General features: G+C 42.3%; 1 protein-coding gene across 1 annotated transcript in view; it reads left to right on the forward strand.

Annotated features, from left to right (window-relative positions):
• The window catches only part of CPS1 (carbamoyl-phosphate synthase 1), a 92655-nt gene extending 75761 nt beyond the window's left edge, over nucleotides 1-16894 (forward strand). Inside the window, exons 33-39 of the mRNA XM_040069433.2 lie at nucleotides 1321-1491; nucleotides 4079-4153; nucleotides 6996-7094; nucleotides 13533-13592; nucleotides 14444-14556; nucleotides 15107-15236; nucleotides 16475-16894. Coding sequence (XP_039925367.1) covers nucleotides 1321-1491; nucleotides 4079-4153; nucleotides 6996-7094; nucleotides 13533-13592; nucleotides 14444-14556; nucleotides 15107-15236; nucleotides 16475-16573 — 747 coding nt within the window. The 3' untranslated portion in view covers nucleotides 16574-16894. The remainder of the gene's footprint in view (nucleotides 1-1320; nucleotides 1492-4078; nucleotides 4154-6995; nucleotides 7095-13532; nucleotides 13593-14443; nucleotides 14557-15106; nucleotides 15237-16474) is intronic.
• The last annotated feature ends 3445 nt before the right edge of the window (nucleotides 16895-20339 follow it).

The raw sequence follows: 20339 nt of genomic DNA on the forward strand, positions 1-20339 counted from the left end.
GCGTGGCAGCGCCCGTGCTGTGCTGAGTGTGCGGGCCCTGCACCTCTGCTGGGTGTGTTGTGGCAGCCAGGACAAATAACCTGCCTTGTCACAGGGTGTGGGCTCCCCTGTGCCACTCTGCATCTCACAGCTCTCCCTGCCTGTGTGGCAGAGAGCTTCCTCCCCTGCCTTCACACTGCTTTGTCAGCTTTGTTTCACTGTGGGCTGCTGTCCTTCCCAAATGGTCAGTCTGGGATAGGATGGACAGCACTGGGACCTGCACTCATCCCATGTGCTGGATGTAATGGTTCTTAGTTCTCTGATATATTCTCTCATCTTTAGCTATTTTGATGTCCAATTAAGCCTTCATAGGGATTGAAAAGAAAGCAAGACAATGTAAGTGTTTAAACCTTTACTGTGAGCTATTAGGATGGTTATCTGAATAGTCCTAGTAGCTATTAGCAACAGAAATACAGCAGATGTCTGACCCTTTCTGGGTAACAGTTGGCTTGCTGCTGCTAATGGAAGGAGGTCAGAGGAATGTGAACAGACTGTGGCTGAGGAAGCTGTGTGTAGGAGGAAAACCTGACAGGAAACAGAAGAGATGCATTATTGCTGGAAATTCTTGTTTGGGCTATGAGTTGAGTAAAATGTGCCTACTGTTCTTCACCTTTTCTCTGTTTCACACGTGGTTATTCAGAAACTCTCCAGAGGGAGAGAATGGAGTTTTTCCTTCCTTGCTTTCCCACAGTGGTGTTTTTCAGTCATACCTTAACTACTCTTACCCGCTTTCACTCCACTCCATTCTCACTTTCAGCAATTATTCTTCCCCTCTTGAACTCCAAGGTGGCGTCTCAGCACGTTGCAGAACTCCTTTGTTACTTCCTTGCCTGGCTGAACGGCTTCCACCTGTGGGTGAGGGAAGTGAGTAAGGGTAGCCCTGAAGTGGGATTATCGTGGAAAAAGAACAGGTTGGACTCTCTAGAGGTTGTTCCTAATGCCTGTGCATGTGTTTCCATGCCTCTTGCACATTCATTTAGGATTTAGTAAAGCACGTTTTCTGAGTGGGGTCTGGCTTCCCCTCAGTCCTAATATTCAGACAACAGAGATGGATCTCAGCTGAAGAACAGGCTGCTTGTATCTTAGGCCGGCCATTCCCCTTCCCTGTTTTAATAATTATCCCAATTTCATTATTATTATTTGTTATTTGTATTATCATTTGACAATCTGAAGAATAAGTCTGCCAAGAGGACTCAGGGCTGATTTCAAAATATATGAGTCAATCTATTTCTTCCCTGTGCAGTTCCTGGCCCTGATATTTCTCTTTTTTAATCCCACCAGGTGATAGAGTGCAACTTGCGAGCTTCTCGCTCCTTCCCCTTTGTATCCAAGACTCTGGGTGTGGACTTCATTGATGTGGCCACTAAAGTGATGATTGGAGAACAGGTTAATGAGTCATCCCTCCCCACAATGGAACATCCCATTTTTCCATCCAGATATGTTGGGATTAAGGTATGGTTTCCAAAAGAACCACAGAGCCAGCACATAATATTTTAATATACAATTAGTACTTTAATGCCCAGAGGGAACAATCTACTCATTGGCCAAAGGCCAGATTGACCTTTTGTAGTTTCTGTCAAGATAATCTATTTGGAAACTTTTTGTAAATCAGAGGAAAATTATCCAGTGAAACCAAATCTTCCTTTATTTTTAGCATCTAACGTGCTCTCAATCCTGTTTATGAACTGCATAATAAATAAATAAAACTTGCAGAATTGAACACTGAAGTTCAGGCTGTTTCATAATACTATGTAATACACTTGTGGACATGCACAGCTTTGTGTTGTCAGTGCCCCCCCACATTTTATCTGCAGGATCTGGGACATGGGCTGTCAAATCCACTTTAATAATAATAATCCCCTTGATATACACCACTGATTAAAATAGGGGTGAAAGTCATTATCCTCTGATTTCAGTAAGGCCAAGGTTTTACTTTCCACAATTACTAAGCCTGTATAGGACCAAACACAATAAAGTGTATGGTAGATATTTTTGAATGCTTAGTGGAAGAAAAAAAAGTAATCATAAAAAATCTAGAACAGTGGTGCAAAAAATCCAAAGGATGAGAATGGTTATACAGGAACTTTCAAGGTTTAATAGCTTCCATATCAAGTGAAAACAGTAAGCGGAAAACACCTAACATCTTTCTACTAATGAAATGTTCAGAACTGTTAAAAGGCAAGCCAAATTTGCATCCCAAGCCTCTCAGTCTAGATACAGCTTTACATTTTATTTTGATGCCACAGAAAGGCGTTATCTGAAATTCAAACTTGCGACTGGTTTTTTGGGTGTTTGGTGTTTTTTTGTTGTTGTTTGTTTGTTTGTTTGTTTGTTTGTTTGTTTTTGTGAGTCTAATTTATTTTTATAAATTTCTACTATTTAGACCTAGGCCTTCTGCACTGTTGTCAGCTGAACTGTGAAGAGTTTTGTCTCTCCTGGGAATGCTGGCTATAGAGCAGAAAACACAGCTTTATTCTTCAAAACTTCTCTACAAAGCTTTTTATACTGCTTGTGTTCTGTGTGGATTTGTCAAATATAAAAACCTGCTAACACCTTTGGAAATGCTAAACTTTGAAAAATATTCCAGTTTAGTCTGTGTGTTGTTACTCATGTGTCATATTTCCTATCCTCTTACTATTTATTGCTAGCACTGTTTGCATGCACACAGGATCTTGTTTCTTCAGCAGCTCTTGAAAGAAGATATGAAACTCTTTTCTGCTTTCTAGCTGCTCCTTTGTGGATTAGGATATCACAGTTTAAGCTTTAGTGACTGAAATATTGTCTCTCCATGTTTGCTTCCAGACTGGTGCAAGTATCAGGGCCTGACCAAGATGAAATCCTGGGTAGAGAATGACTGACTAAGTTTTAAGTAGGGTTTAGTTGCAGTACCAGAGTCTGCTCCTGATGATACATTTTCATGTCCATGGCAGATTAAAATTCGGGAGGTGGTGGGAGGCTTTACTGCTAGTTACCTTTCAAGACAATGTACTTTAAAATAATCCCTTTCGTCTGCCAAATCTCTGCTTGAGTTGGCCACTTTAAAAATTTTCTCTTTTCTTACAGTGGAAACAAAACTGATCCAAAAGTCACGAGACACACGGCATTTTTGGAGAAACCTTTTGAATTTCTCCTGTCTCATTTTAACTGGTCTTTGTTAGGTGTCATGAAACAGCAGCTGCATTATCTTCAGTGATACCCCTGGAGACTTCCAGGGGCAGAATTATGGCTTCAAATTTAAAAATGGATTTGTTTTTAAGCAGAAATCTTGCTGCCTTTTATTCAAATACCATCAGTAGTTTAAGATGTGGAGAAGCCCTACAGAATTTTACTTGGTGGTAGGAAATTTGTTCCATGTTTATTACATGTGGTCATTGGTTCTTTAACAGTGACTTTCTTTTCCTCCCTCCCCTCCATGTTTCTTATTTTAAGATCAAATTAGACAAGAGAACTTAGTGCTGTGATCCAAGTCCTCAGAAGAATAATAATAATTAATAATAGTAATAGTAATCAGGAGGCTTAACATTAGCATATAAAGAGAAAAAAAATTACAAATGTGTATTTCTGGATGAGGGAGAGGGGAAATATGAAAATAATTTGCAAAGTTTCATCTTGTTTGCATTATTGTGGAATAGTTTTATTTCTTCAAAGGAAACATTTCATGGAGAACATCTTTCTAAAAAACCAACTGGATTCAGACAATATCTCTCCTTGTTCCATGAATTAGGTGCTTCACAGCCTTTTTGTTTAAAAATATCTCCTGAAAATCATATTGAAAATCTACCACTGGAATGCGAGCAGGATGCAAGAGCTAAATGATTGATTTATTGGTGGAACACATGGTTATTTGTTCCAGTCCATCATCAAGATGCTGAGGGAACTGCTTTGTTAAATAGTCCTTGGCTTATCAGCCTTGACCACTGGTGTTGTTTTTTATAAATTAATGTGTCTTTCTGTCACTTCCAAGCATAGCTGGAATTTTTATATTTTTTAAATTATCCAATTTTCATTCTCTCTCCTTCCTGCCTCTTTCTTTCACCAGGCCCCAATGTTTTCCTGGTCCAGGCTAAGAGATGCTGACCCTGTTCTCCGATGTGAAATGGCCTCTACTGGGGAGGTATCTTTTAGATTTGCCTTTTTATTTTTTTAAACCAAGTTGACTTTTAAACATAATGGATCTTTGAAAGTGATCTTATTACTGCCTGAATCATGATGGCATCTGCTGCTTCTTCAGAAAATTGAAAACATCTTTCTCAGCTGTAAAATGCACAGTGTCCCGGAAAACCCAGTTTTTCAGCCACTGGATGTCCCTCTTTACCTGAAGGTCGGTTGCCTGAGTTGGACCTGGTCGGTGTGACAGCCTGAAATGAGTTTATATGGCTGCTGTTGTGTTCTGGGAGGCTGTTTTGGGACTCGTGTGCTTCGTGTCATGACAGACAAATGGTGACAGCCCCCAAACGCCATGGACACTTGCCACAGCAGCCACATGGAGACTCCCTGGCACAAGTGCTTGGCCTTGGGATCTGCCAGCTGCTTAAAGGCAGCAAAAATGTGTGATATTTTCTTGTTGCCTGGTAATCATCAAGGCAGGTCTCAAGGTGCAAAATGAAAGAAAGAGACAATAAAGTGTGGTAGCTGTAGGGTGAGCCTGGGCAGCTTTCCCCACTCTGTGCAGCCAGGCTGTGAGGTGCTGCTGGAATGTCTCCTGGTGTGGTTATGGCATGCTGTCAGGGCACAGGGCTGGGTATCTTCCTGCCCAGGCTCAGCCTCACCCTTGCAGGCACAGGTTTCCATCCATATCACCTGAAGTGACACTGACTCACGTAAAACAAGAGGTTTCTTTACGAGTTATTGCTGAACCACCAAGGATGTCCCAAGCGGTCTTTAAATTTTCATGTTCTGTTACTTCTAGAATGAGTTGCAGTAGCAAAAACTTATTCTGGGCCGAATACCCTCTTGGAAAGTGATTAAACACTGAGGGGATTTGATCAGACTCAAGCCTGCTATACCATCACAAGGCAGGTGGCAGAGCCTGGGCTGCTTCGTTGGATGTGAGCTTGGGTATGTTGGAAGGAGTTGTTTTCATTAGGAAATACTTCCCATTTTAGTATGAAAAAGTACCCAGAAACAAAGAAAGAACAACCTTAGGTCTCCTACATCTCTCCAGAATTACTTTATTTTACTCTTCATGCTGTGCTGGAAATCAGTGCTGCAGAAGATTTCCTTTCAGTATAATTAATGGGCAGAAAAAAGTCAAGTGACTTCTGCGACTTCCTGATTTTCAGAACAAAACTGAATACACAGACAACCTCCTCACCAAAAAAAAAGAATAAAAATGTAACTAGGGACAAGAATTATTTTTCTGGGCTTTATACAGAGTTAGATTACCATGGTCATAAAGGAGGGATTATTAACTTTTATGAGTTGGAAAGATCCATATTCACAAATACCATAAAGTGTGACAGTTTTGAAAGTCTTTCTTATAGTGAAGTAAGGATAATAACTTGCTTTGGGTAAAACGCTCAGTTATTCCTCACAGACATTTTTCACACACACGGCTTGGTCTGGGCTTGAATTTGTCACATCTGTCTGGCAGAGATTTATTTTGCTGGAAGCCATGGTTCCTGCAAAAGGAGAAGACACGGTGCTGGGGATCGCTTTGAGGACTGTGGCTGTGGACCATGCCATAATGATAAACATCTTCTGGCAGGGTGGAGAGCCTACAAGGGAGGCTCTGTCTGTCACCCTAAAATGTCCAGGAATATAGAATATATATAAACACAGAAAACATAGAAGATAGGTACACTGTGTCATATTTTCATTACTTTTTTTAATCCCTTCCCTTGTGGGATTTTTGTTTGTTTAGTTGTTCTTCTTTTTACTTCAGCAGATCTAGCAAATCATCATTTATTTTTCATGAAATACTGTTTCCTGCTCACCATGGTGAGACCATGAATGTGGGGGCTCACTCTGGGATGGGAAGGGACCATAAGAGGAAAATGAGAAAGCAATTCTCAATCACCTCCTTTGTCTCATCTGTATACGTTGGTAAATTAGTTATTTCAAAGAGAAAAATCAGTGATGGTTTCTGCTTCTGATTGTTCTTCAACAAGTGGGGAGCTGACCAAAAAAAGTGAAGGTTGCTTGGTTGTTTTTTTTTTTTTTTCTCTTTTTAAACTATCACAAAAGCTGACACATTCTTCTTCTTGTCATCGGAATTCCAAATTTTGGTTAGGAATGCAGTTCAGCTCTTACATAAGATTGTTATATGATAGCCTGTAAGCAACCAAGCTCCACATCCAGTTGTCAATGCTGGAGAGCTGCTAAATGATTCTTCCTGGTTTCTTCCTCAATTGTTTCTTTAAAATTACAAATTATTTAAAAGAAATTATTATGAATTGGCCCGATTGCTTTGTTTTAAAGTAAATACTGAAATTTTACTTGCATTTTGTTCAGTTATGGACTTTTAACGGAGAAGAGCCTTTATATCTTGTTGTTTTGCTTCACAAGAAATGCTGGGAGTACACGAGAGCACAAACACTGCCTTACCCTGGTTTGCAGGCACACAGAGGAACGTGCCTGTGTGCACAACTCCCACTGGTGTCTAGGCCTCCTGTAATGTTAAATAATTTGCAGTGCAATCCCAAACATTGGAGCAGAGGCTGTGTACAGCATCCCAATAACTTAGCAGAATCAATTGTTACTCCTCGGTGTGCTGTTTGTAACTAAAGCGTTGCTTCTTCCTCCATTATTGCTTCATTAAAATTACGAGATTTGTCTGCAATGATTTTCTGATTTATTCCGTTCCCCATGCCTGCAGGCTCTGTGCAAAGCAGTCTGACTTCTCCACACAGAAACAAAAGATCCTCTTTGAAAGTGTCACGCCTGTTTCTTTTTAGAGCAATGTTTTTGGGTTGTTTTTGGTTTTCCCCTCATGCATTCTTTGTGCCTTTCCGCAGGTTGCATGCTTCGGGGAGGATGTGTACTCTGCCTTCCAGAAGGCTCTGCTTGCCACAGGGTTTACATTTCCCAAAGAAGGAATTTTGATTGGAATCCAGGTGAGTCCTAAAAATCAAAGCTAAGAAAGGACCAGCACAGAGGAGCTGAGTAGCTTTTGCCTTGTTTTCATTCTTGTGGCTTTTTGGCTTAAATGTGTTTCTCTTCATTAAATCCTGAAGTGCAGCAAAACAGTGAGGAGCAAACACCTTGGAGAGATCTTTACTGGATTCCATAAGGCTGGTCTGGTGGGTTTTCCCTCTGTCTCCTGACACTTTCTTCTGGCAGCTAGAGAAGTTTGCTGAGGAAACCCTTGGGGATGGCTGCAGGCAGAGACTTGGGATCAGAGAGCTCTAAGACATATTTCTGGGGGAGCAAAGGCTGTAGATATTCAGTTTAGAGAAACATCCCAACCAGAACCCAGAGCTCCCTCTGCGCTCCCTCCAAACGGGGGCCCATTGCCTCTTGCTCTTTTCACACCTGTTCTCCTCCAAACAGGGAGGCAGTTTCCCTGCTGCAGCGCTGGATCTTCTCATCTTTCCCCACGAAGGCATGTGTGTCCTTCCAGCAGAGCTGCAGCATCCTTGACAGTGCAGAAAAGCTGAAGCTGTTGGGGTGCTGTGGGCTGGTTGTTGGTGTGATGCTGCTGGGCTGTGAGGCCCCCTCAGGTGTGGCACTGTCACACCCCTTTCCTCACTGGAGTCACTATGGGGATGTACTTGAGTGCAGTGGGGCTGCAGAGGGGTTAGAGGACATCAGCCTGCCACCAAAACTGAGGCAATAGAAGAAATTCTCCAACAACATCTCTGAAGTGTTAGAGAACCAGGCAGTACTTGTTTCTGGCCACATTTTTTTTTTCTAGCTAGGATGTGCAATAGAAATCATTCCATCCACACTTGCCCAGGTTGTGCAGTGGAAATCATTCCTTTACACAGAGTACTTTACCAGATTTTCACATATTTATACACAAAACCCCCCAAGAAATTCTTGTTCATTGGTGCTACATTACACAGTTCTTAGTATTCAGTCTCCTATTTGTTACTGATTCCTTCACCTTTGATGTTAAACCAGTTCTCGTTCTTTGGTTCTTTTCCCAGACCGGGTGTCTCCAACCACACCAGGGGTAATGTCTATTAATGTCCATTTAGCTCCTCTGTGTCTTCTGGCTACTTCCAATCTGTAGGTGTTAAACTCTCAGAACCTAGGAATCTTCTTTTTGTTGACTGAAGCCCATCAGATCTCACACAGCGAAATTCAAACCCACAGTGACCAAACAGTCTTTTGGAGAGAAACCCCGATTCCCTCCCTCCTTGTTCAAGGCAGATGAACCCCTGACTAAAGTTACTTAAAAATTTAGAAGTTGCACCATTTCCACCAAATCTTCACCCTGTCCCCAACCTTTTCTGCCATTGATTCTTTCCCTGTGTGATGACTATGCACAGCCAGTCTTGCTGCCTACCCTACTGCTCCTGTGAGCCAGAATTTACTCAGAAAGGAAGAGCCAATGCTACATTTTTGTAGTGATGATTCTGGTTTCCAGACTTTGCCAGAACTACCTCCTCTGAGGGATTGCCTCTTGGACACAGACTCTGCAGGTCTCAGTCTAAAATTCTTAGCACCCAACCAAAAATTCCATCAGGTCCCCTGACTCCATGCTAGACTAGAGCTTGGACTTTAGGGTTTCATCTCTTGCTGTCATCGCTGAAAATTGCTCTGTGTGACAGAAAGTTTGAATGATGTCATTATGGGAATGCTCTCCAGTGCAATGGGTTCTGCGAAGAGCCTTTATGTGAGGAAGATCCCAATGGGTTTGCCTCAGGAACAGCCCTGCCCCTTTCACAGGCCTGGATCAGCATGGGGGTTCTGTGTTTCAGGATGAACAGGGAGCTAGACAGAAAAGAAAAAAAGTCTTGGTTCTTTATCAAGGAATAGTTACTGGCTGCACAAGGTGCTGAAATCAGAGACACTTGTAAACTTTGGGATATACGTATGTTCCTCAAAAACTCATACACTTCCAACACAACTAGAACATTCTTGGGCCCCGTAAAACCATCAGATTGCTTCCTGCTGTTTTCACATTGTGCTTGCAATAAGCTTATGCTCTACCTGATTGCATAAAGCTAATAAAACAAAAGCATAGAATAGATGAATTTTCCTGTCAGACAACTGAGGTGTGAAAAATGTCTTTGGCTGTTTGTGCCAGCAGAGGATGTGAAGGAAGTGTGTGAAAAGTGGCCAGAAAGGAACATGACTTCTGCTAACAAGGATTACTGCTGAGTCCTTAAATGTCAACAGATATACACACATCTGGGAGAGAAGCAGTTGCTCTGAGTTACCTCTAATTAGCAGAAAAATTGCTTGCTACCTAGATAAAGTTTAAAAGTTCAGTGTGCAGCTCTGGGCAGTTGGTACTGTATGTCTACTGTATATACTGCATGTCTTAAAACAGCATTTTAAAAAGGAGAAAAGCAAAGCCAGGAGGAGAAAAAAGGAGAGAGACGAGTGTTTAAAATTTTAGTGTATTTTCCAGATAGAAGCTAAAGAGGAACAGGCAGGAAAAAAAAATAATTTTAGCTATAGAAAGCATTTATGTAAGTTCTGTGTCAGTGGCTGTTAAACTGAGCCAAATGTTCTTTGTACAAAGGTGTTAAGAAAAAAAAGAAGGGAAAAAAAAAGATAAAAAAAAGCCAAAAGCTCAACTCCACAAACCTTTTAAAAGTAATAAGATTCTGTCCTTTTAATGAGTGGTTTACAGTTCATTTTCTTGCAATAAAACCTTAAAAACAACAGATCAATAACTTAAAGATCTCTCTGCATCTCAGCATATTTCTTCTACAATTAAACTCCAAATCAAGAGGTGTAAAGTTGATTCTGAGAAGCAGATATTGTCCCCTCCCTAGTCTGGAGATTGTTACCTATGTACTCGTCAATGGTCTGCTTTGAAACAGAGGGGAAATAAAGCCCTGTGAGAAGGGAAGGTTTGAATATTGACCTTACATGTAGAGTATCAGTGATCTTTGAGTATTTGGCTGGAAAAAAGGGGAGCCCCTCACTGCAGAAACAAGAGGCACAAGGAATGGGACATCAGGCTGGCTGTGAACACCAGCACTGCTCTCTTTTCAATCACAAGCATGAACCCACGTGCCTCATACAGGCAAAAGTTTTGGGGTATCCTTACAGGGAAACACAGTCGCATAGCCCCCCTCCACCATCACTGAGTATTTTCAAATGACAGGATGATTTCTGCAGCCTGCTCTGGTGCTCTGGGGGCTGATCATTGTCAGGAGAACATACACAACCCCCCCTTGGATGTCTCTGAGGAAAGTGCTGTGATTCGCCTGCAGTGGATGGTGAACTCAAAGCACAACCCAATTTTGAAGGTTTCATTGCTTCATGACTAGCACCTTGCTCTGATTTTTAGCCTGGATTTTATCTGTTGCAGAGAGAGATATAAGAAGCAAAATGGTCTTGAATTCTGCTTCCCTACAAAGCAGCTAGGCTCATATTTCAGTGATTTGGTATGCTGCACATTTATACCTTTGCTATTAATCATGCTGAGGTGGAGGACACTGCCTTCTTGAAGGTAAAAGTCAAATGGAAATAGTTAACAGGAGTGGAGAGGGAGATCTCAGTTTCCTTGCAAATGTTTCTGGGGTGTTTTGCAAATGGAGAGCCAAATGGTTCTGCTGTGATCTGCAGTCCAAACGGAGCCCAGTATGCCCAGCAATGAACCCACCTTGCTGGGGAGCTTCCAGCCTGGGGTGCAACTCCAGAGGTAATCCTGGTGCCCTGCTGAGCTGTGGATAACCAGGTTATCATCCCCAAGGCCAGGCAGGTGAGTGCTCCTTAACGTCCAGGGGACAGCACAAGGCAGGTTTTGGGGAGCCAGTGGGGACTGTGAGCCTGCTGGGCTGTGAGCACTCAGTGACACTGCACAGGTCAGGGATCCCCAGGATCTGAGAGGTCTCTCCCATGGGAGATGGAGCTTGACTTCTGTGTTAGACAAGTGAATCTCTGTCGGTTTATGCAAGCTGATAACTTACCTCTTCCCACAAGCTGGAGAAATCTGTGAGGATGAAATCGGCCATTAAATTATTTATATTTATGCAAAAGGAGTTGAAAAGCTATGTTTTTTCCTTTCCTGATTGGGCTGCTCAGTGATATCTCTGGGATGGAGTGCATCTGTCTTACATTTATGCTGGTGACCGCAAGATGCAGAAAGCATTGGCAGAGTATTTTATTTTTAAATCCTGGCACTCCAAGTCTCTTGTTTCAAGGTAACCTTCTGCCTCGGTTCCTTACATACTTGAATTTTTGCATCCTCCAGTGTGGATTTGGATACAGAATTCAAGATTATCACAGGAGATGAGTTGGTTTCATTTTGAGCTGGATCTCAGTGAGAACTGATGTAGCTGTATGGAATGAGCTAAGGATATAGTTCTTTACAAATAGCAAGGCTTGCTGGAAAACATGAGGGGTTATAAGAAATGGAACTTTTCAGATAAAGGAAAAAAAAATGCAATTCTCCTACAATAAATACCTTCCACTAAGTAAATATGCTTGTACTTTTCACCTTTAGTAACTTACGGTTTCTTACACTGGTTATTTCAGCCAGCTTGTAAATCTGAGGCTGCTCCAATGCAAGCTGACAGCTGTAATTTCTTTTCATAGAGAGGCTGTTTTATGTGTCACAAGCGTTCAGTACATGTTTGATAGAAGTTCATAATACTATTGTGGAAGCCAACACCCCTGACCAGAAGGCAGAACCATTCTCTCTGACTGGGAAGCTGCCAACCCTGTCACATTGTATATTTATATTTTCCAGCTAATGTACAGAATGAGATGGCTTTCAGGAAAAACAAACAAACAAACAAAAACAAACCAAACAAACAAACAAAAAACCCCAACAACAACACAAACCCTGTTTAGTCCTTTTCTTCCTAGGAAATTGTTGACCCTTCAGGATATTGCTCTCTCATCCATAAAGGTTAAGCTATCAGTAGCTCCAGCAGGAACAAGGGAGCTTGTAGTAATCTTACTTGCAAATGTGCATAATGCCAGACCAGGCTAAGGTTAAAAACAAGGTTTGGCTTGCTGTGGCAGTGAGAAGGGCATGTGTTGCAGCTGATATTTGCATTGCTGTACCTTCAACATCCCAGAGACTCTTAGGCTGATGCTTTCTCTCATCTATTACTCTAAAACAGCTTGTTCAAGTTTCAGATATCTACAGGAGGTTGTCTTATCTTTCTAAATGATGTTGAATCTGGATATGCATCGTAAGACAGTCTTTCAGAGGTGCTTTAAGTCAGGCATTCAGGTCCTCATGGGAATATGGCATCCCAGTCTCCTGACTCCATTTCCATATGTCCACAGGACTTAGAAATGAACTCACACATGCACGAGCTCTTATTGATGTGAATAAGACAGCCCAAAGCCTACCCGTAAATGTTATCTGCCAGAAGAGAAAACAAATGTTAGAGCAATGATTGAAATTATATTTAATTAAGAACTGAGGAGACTCCAGTTGGTGTATTTGAGAAGGCAATTGCCCAGATACTTATTATACAGTAGTAAATCTTTGGTGGTTGCAGTCTGACTTAGTATGGGAACACTTACTCTGGTGTAACAAAATATGTCTTAGCTCAGAGTGACCTGGGCTTCAGGATCCAGACAGTTGTGTTGGGAATGGTGCTGTGCATGCACAATGCAGACATTTCTGTCCATGCATGCACTCAGCACAGAAAGGTGTATTTGCCTCTTAGCACAGTGTGGAGGAGCTTCATGTTGCCCAAAAATGTACTGTTCTGTTGGAGTCCAGGGCATTCCTTTGGCTGCCCTGGAGGGTCAGGGACCTGGGCAGGGGGGTCTGGGACCCCAGCCCAGGGCTCAGAGAGACACTGGCTTTGATTTCAGTCCATGGGAAAAACTTCCTACACTGAGAGAAGGTTTACATGCCACAAGAATGTGAGAAATGGTAGTTTAGCTTATCACAGAATGAGAAAATATTAGTTTTAGGTTCCTAGCATTGAAGTGAATGGGGACAAGATGGAGAATCTGGGGCGTTGTCTCCTTCTCCTTCTCCTTCTTCTTCCCCCACTCCATTGCTGCATTGACGTGGCACAAAGTAGTTAGTGAGGATTGAGTCAAAGTAAAGATGACCTTTTTAGTAATAGTGATAGACATTGGTAAGAAATAGTAAATAAGAAATACGTAGTAATTAGTATAAAAGATAAGGACAGCCCAGCTCGGGGGGAGACGTGAGGAATCCATGCAGCTGCGAACATCTTGTCGGACTCCGAGAAAATTGTAAGATAAGAAACAATAAACGAAGTATGCAACCTTGAAAAATCTAAACCTGAGAACTCCGTCTCTTCCTTCGGCTCGGCTTGGAGCTGTGCAGGGGACCAAAGACCCTGAAACCACCTCAATGTTGGGGTAAGCCCCCGACACTGTTCCAAATCCTACCTTTGGTGCTATATCTAAAAAATTTCCTTTTTCAGAAGTCCTTCCGCCCCAGATTCCTCAGTGTAGCAGAACTACTGCATGAGCAAGGCTTCAAGGTAGGTGGTTCCACTTGGTTAAAGCTCGAGAGCTTTCAAAATCTCAAATGTCCTCAGCCTGCTGCAGGAATGTTGGAGTTTCTCTGGAGACAGAGAAAAAAGGGTGTTTTCAATATACATCAGGGATTTTTAGCTGAGTGATCCATTAAGTCAGCAGGTACCACTCAAAAGTTTTTAATGATTGTTTAATTGAGCACGTGGGTCTGTTGTGAGGGCAGGAACAACCTTGGCTCAGCTGTCAGCCTACAGCCGAAATGGACATTTTACACTCCCCCAGCTTCTCCAAGAAACAAAAATGCCAATGAGATGCCACGTATGGCAGGAGACAAGGAAGGAGAAACCTTTTGTAATGAAGTCTATCAGTATAGTGCTACATTTTCAGTGATACAAGCTGCAGATACATGAACTTTGTATCTTTGAATCACTCTTGTAACTCCTTTGAATTATTTTGCATCCATATCTCTATGGAAAAGCAACACAGCCACAGAAGATTGGTGAGTTCCACTTTTCCAAGCTTAGCACTAGGCATTAAAAAGAAAATAAGCAGGGGAAAAAAAAAAAAATTACAAACAATTGAACTTAAATTCTATTGAAAGTCACAGGTATGTAGGTTTTTCTAAGTCACTTAACTGCTTCTGGAAGTGCTACTGCCATTGCTTGACTATCATCCATCAGGAAATCACAGATAACAGAAAGTTGGGAAGGTCATTCTGTTCTCTCTTTTTATGAAAAATACCCTCCAAAATCAGCTCTGACCACAAGGCTGTGTGTTGCATCAGGCCCGCATGAGTTCAATTAGAAGTTCTGGTATTGTGAAGTACAGTAAATAACCCTTTTCTTTCCTGGGCCAGCTTTATGCCACAGAAGCAACCTCAGCCTGGCTCAATGCTAACGGCATCCCAGCAAATCCGGTGGCATGGCCATCACAAGAGAGCCAGAGCCCGAGCCTCCCTTCGGTCAGGAGGTAAGAGAACCACCTACCTTGGCAAATTCATCTTTACAATCCAGGACAGCAAATGCAAGGGCCAAATTGCTGGTTCTGTTGAGATCAATGGTAGGGATTTAATGAGGCTTTGAATTCAATGCAAAACTTTTGGTTTATCTGATTCTGTCTGGAAGTGCCACAACAGGGAGGTTCCAGCTTAATGAACATCTCATTGAACAGTCCTGTTTAGTATGGCTTAGATGTATTGCTCCATATTGTCTTTTCATACAAGGATACATGAAGTTTGAATATTTAGCCTTTTAATGACAGTCAACCATGCCTTTAACAGAGTTGTGCTGAGCTGTATCGAGGCTGAATATTGCTTTGCATTGCTGACTAGAACTGAAATAAGTCCAAACTCCTGAATAAAGCTTAGTACCTTAACCCTTCAGCCCTCTTTTTTTTGAGCAAATACTAAGCTCAAAAATGACATTTTTCAGCGTTATTGAGCTGCTTGCCTGTGCTGTTCATCAGAGGTTTTTATTAGGAAGGACACACTGTCATACTGTCTTGTGCATTGTCTCTTCAGGCTGGTGAGGGATGGGAAAATAGATCTGGTGATTAACCTGCCCAACAGCAACACCAGGTTTGTCCATGATAATTACGTGATCCGGAGGATGGCTATTGACAGTGGGATTGCTCTGCTCACTGACTTCAAGGTACTTCCCATCTTGTTCTTTCTCCTCTTAGACATTAGAGCCTTCAGATCTTCCAAGCCCTTGTGACCATAGATTGCATTCTGTATGGAACCTCATTATCTCTGACAAATAATGCATCTGAAAATCATGACAATGTAGTGTTTTAAATATATCTTCTTTTTGCTACTATACAAAACGACATTGCTCTGAGTAAAACAAAACTGAGCCAAAGAATATGAATTTTGAAGTCCTGAGTCCTGCGCTGTGCAGCTGAAATTGTTGCTGCATCATTTTCACTCCAGAGCAAGCATCTCCCACAGGGTTGTGTGTAACATCTGTAAATTAGCATGGGAAATGCTTTTTAGTGGAATATTATCCTGGTATGGTCCCTAGACCTTACAGCAGGATGTAGATGTGCTTTCTTGAATGATCCTTGGGGCAGTCCAGTTCAGAAGTGCCATCCAAGTGGAACTGCTGCCTGTCCTGCTGTAGTCCCAGTTGCCAGTCATTACGGGTTTGTAGCTCCTGACAAACCCCTTTCACACACTGATAGGGAACAGATATTAGGTAATGCAAAGTGGGACTCTTGCTGCCAGTGGTACCTTCCCTTCCTTTGCAATTGGCTTTGGCTGTCACAAAAGAGCCTCCTCTGGTTCTCATTAAGCACAATGGCCAAACTCCCACTGAATTTGGTGGACACTGACATGGAACCCAGTGACTTGAGCTGGTGTCCAGCTGTTCAGAATCTTCTGCTGTGAGTGGAGAGCCGGGAGAATGACAAGCTGAAAGTTTGTAGGATAATGGCCAGACATTATTAGCAGGAATGGGGGATTGAAGATGCACCCTTTGCCTACTAGCAAAACACATTCTGACAAGCACAAGCGTCCCCATCCAAAATTTATTACAACGCGTGCTTGATGCCTTTCACTGCACAGTTTGGATTGTAGAGTTTTAACCTCTGAGTTTGAGAGAGGAAAACAACCCTGGTTCTCTTTACATTTGGGCTGTAGTGGAAACAGCAGCTCTCATGGGACAGAGCTGTCTTGCAAAGGGCACATCTACATCTCTGCAGCTGGACACACCAGCTCCAGAGGGCTGGAGTCAGCTCCTGGGCACTGTCACCTTGAAATTGGTATTGGTTTGGATGAACTCAAGGACTGGACCTGCACCAGGAAGTTTCAGGGTGACAGGGCAGAAGTGTGGAACCTGCTCTTTCACACAGCCTTTGCAATGCTCAGTCCTCTTTTTTGTATTGACAGGTGACAAGACTTTTTGCCGAAGCTCTCAAATACTCGGGGAAATTGGACTCCAGGAGTCTCTTCCACTACAGACAGACTGACAGTGGAAACACTGCATAGAACTCTTTCCAGCCTGCAATCTTACTGCTTGTGGTGCCTCAAAAGAGAGGGGATTTCAGATCATCCACCTAATTATCTTTCCATGTATTTTGCTTTTGCTTGGTCTTTTTCAGCCTGCAGATTTGATGGGATAAGAAGGCTGCATGTGTGTGGCCTAGAATTGCTTCCAAGTTCTGCTCAGTCCTTCAGGCTATTATCATTACTATTTTTCACATTCTCGTTCAATATTGTGAATTCAGGTGGCTCTCTCTGTATCATAAAGACTCTCAGCCTTGTTTCTGGCTTGAAAAGGGGAGAACTCCCCAAAAACTTCCACATGTTGCTGTCCAACATTTTGTGCCATGATTGTGGGCATTAAAATCAAATCCTTTGAAAATGAAGTGAAAGTGTTGCAGTGCTTTATCCCCTCCCAGTTAAATGACCCTTTCTTTTTCATTCCCACCTTCTCTGCTGCTTTTTCAGCTCTGGCAGCACCTTCAGCTGCTGTCTATGTAGTACATGGGGTATGACTGTCCTTAGCTGTCTGCATGGCAGAAGACTTCAGCAGCTCTGTGTCCTGCAGCACATGCAGTGCCTTCTCTAAAGGTGTACCAGCTAAGGAACACGTGTGTGTCTTGCTTTGCCTGTGCTGCAGTGTGAACATAGCACACCCAGGAGCTGGGAGTATTCAAAACTGGACAGCTTCTCTGATACTGGCAAGAGTAAGCTGAAGTGGGATGTTTTCTTCCAGCCACACTCAGCCTGCCTGAGATTCCAAACGCAAGGTATTGCTAGCCTTAGGTACCTACCTCTAATATATCCCTAAATACCTGCAGGCCCTGCTGAGAAATACTGCTGCCTCTGGTGCTAGATATCTGGTGGTGGAGCTGGCTACCCCCAGCAGTGCTTTTTGAACCTATCAATGTTGCAAACAGTGCACTCAAGGTGGTGTGGATGAGATAAGCAAACCTGGGCTGCTTCTTGGGTGTGCTCCCAAGTTCCCTTGAGTCCCAAGAAGCTTTGTGTGTGGAGAGAGAATCAGGGTGAAGAGGTTTTTGGTTTGATTTTTTAAAATTAATGCTGAAACATTATCAGGAAGGATATAAAATCTGGTGAGAGCTGTTACGGATATGTGCAAAGGTATGGGCAGAGTCTGTGATGCCTTTAATTACCTAGGGACTCTGAACCATAAGTGTCACCTGCCAAGACTGAATTTTGAGCCAGACTTCATTTCTGGTTGCCATCCCAAGTGCTCTTTTCATGGTATTTCTTCAGTACTATCTTTTGTGATGAACACAAGCCTGCCTGCTGTGCACAGGGAGAGGTTTGCACTTTTAGAGTAGAGTTGTTACTAAAAAAACCACACAGCAACAAAAAAACCCCAAACCAAGCAGAACTCCAGAAGAGCCCAAAGGCATCAATTGTTCACCCATTCAGTTGTGAAATGGGTGACTAATGGTGTTTAATGAAGCAGCACTCTAAAGGCAACCTGTGCACATTTTTTCAGTGGCAAAAATTCCATTGACAGCTGGTGTCACCTCACATCCACCCACCCTGCTTTCACCTCTAGTAGAGAAAAAAGCAGTATTCTACGACACCTGTATTCTCTTGTTGTTCTTTTATTTTGTCACTCATCTTACGAGTTGAAAATTGAGTAAATGCCCGGATTGTGGCAGCAACTCATTCTTAAATTCTGCATGGCCAGGATTCTGCCCTTCTTTTTTTAAGTCTTCTTCTTAAAGCATCGATGAACACTGGTCTGTCAGGAAGCCATCATTTTTACATGTGACAGTGACCACATCATTTAGAGCAAAGCTGCTGAACTGCCTCAGAGGAGAGGAGGTGCTGGGAAAAGAGCAGTAGGACAATGCCTTCAGCTGTGTGTGTGCATTCAAGAGAAGGGAGAATCCCTGATCCCCCCGAGATGGACATGTGAAGTACAAGTGAGGAGACAGAGGATAGAGCAGTGGGCTAACAAATATTGGAGAGATGGGCACTTTTGAAAAGGGGCTGCCAGTTCTGGAAAAAGAGGAAAACTTTGCAATTAATTCAACTTTGTTAACCAGTGCTCCTGTGGCAGTTAAGTGACAGTGTATCTATGTACTTGTTTCCACTTGTCTATACATTCCTGTTGCTGCAGCAGCTGCAGGTACTTAATCCTCAGCTTAGATTCCACAGGCTCTCATATAACTGGAGTGGAATTCTGTAGAAAAACACACCAGGGCTGAATACACACTGAGTACCCTGTAATTATGCAGTGATGTTAACATTTTGCTGCCGGTGCTAAACACTGCCCCCCACTCCTGTAAAGCAAGTGACAGGAATGTCCTTTCTCACTCAGACCATCCATACACACTGACTTATTAAAGAAATATGGGTATTGATCTAGTATCGATACCCAACTGTGACGGACGAAAACTCTCTAACAGTTTAAAATTAGAAAGTGTATGTTTATTACGGACGGGCAGCATTCGGGATATTTCCCTAATTCGCACTGCGAAATTCACAGGTAATTACAAAGCCTTTTATTTACAAAAGTGTTGAATGCCCAAAATACAAATGCATATTCATACCCCTGTCACCCCCCAAATTCCTCTCTTTGTATGCCAATTGGCAAAAAGGCTATTAAGCATGCGTGCTTTGTTTCCTAAAATGAGTTGGGGGTCTATCCTGGGGAGGGGTCACCCAAAATGAGGAAGTAAGATGAGTCTTCCTCATCCTGACGTTTCTACCTTTTCAATGCATTCGTGACAAATGAATCCTTGGTAGAACTTATAGTTTCCTGTGTTCAGTGGCTCCTTTAAGCAGGAAATCTGCAGCTATCTAATGTCCTATTTACCAGATTTTGTTTTTCGTTACAAGCACAGCTACATAAACATAAAGCTGACAAGCAAGGAGTTACTAAATCCGGGATAGCTTAGCTAAGATCCAGTTTCTGTTAACTGTGAACAAAGATTACCTATCTATTTCAGCTAATTCTGTAACTTATCTTAATTTTCCTAAAATCCCTAATTCTTCAAATTTAATGTCTTAACACACCATCCCCTGCACTGCCTTTGCTCCCTCTCCTTTTGGTGTCTCCTCCTCTCCTTCCCCTCTGCTCTGACTGATGTAAGATGAAACTTCAACTTCTGTCATGGTCAGGAGTCAGGAAATCATCCTCCAGCTTACTTCAGGCCAACAGCGATGCTTGGATGATTTTTTTTCTTGATATGCTTTTCTTTTTTTTGTGCAGACACTATAGGAAAAGATTTTTAAGTATCTACAGCTGTTGGGATCAATGCAGAGCTAAAAAAAAAGTTACAATTAGTATCCTTTGTACCAAGCTCATCTCTGCTCTCAACAGATCTCTCTTACAAATGTCTTTTTCTTATTAATCTTGGGGAGGTTGACAATGACAGATGAAAGAGGAGGCTGTTCAGAGTTAAGAAATATCCTAATCTACAAGCACTCAAATAATTTTACTCTTTTTTACTGTCTTAAAAGAGAGCTGATAAAAGAGATTCATGAAGGTATAAGAGACAGTACAAAGCACAACTTTTGAGATAAGTACAAGAAATGGTGACAAGAGCCGTGATGAAATATAAAGGGAACTAATTTTCAGTAACAGTGGTGGTTTTTTTGGTTTTTTTTTTCTCAGTAGTCAGTTGGCTGAGCACACTTTGGAGGATAGCTCTCCAAGTGTGGTGAATGATGGGGAGCTCTGGAGGCTTGATTTCCCAGGAAACACTGTTGAATATTGAAGTCAGCTCTCTCTCCAGTTGATCACCTTCCTGGCTTTACTGTT

This window comes from Hirundo rustica, chromosome 7 (assembly GCF_015227805.2).
Source record: "Hirundo rustica isolate bHirRus1 chromosome 7, bHirRus1.pri.v3, whole genome shotgun sequence".
Lineage (NCBI taxonomy): Eukaryota > Metazoa > Chordata > Aves > Passeriformes > Hirundinidae > Hirundo > Hirundo rustica.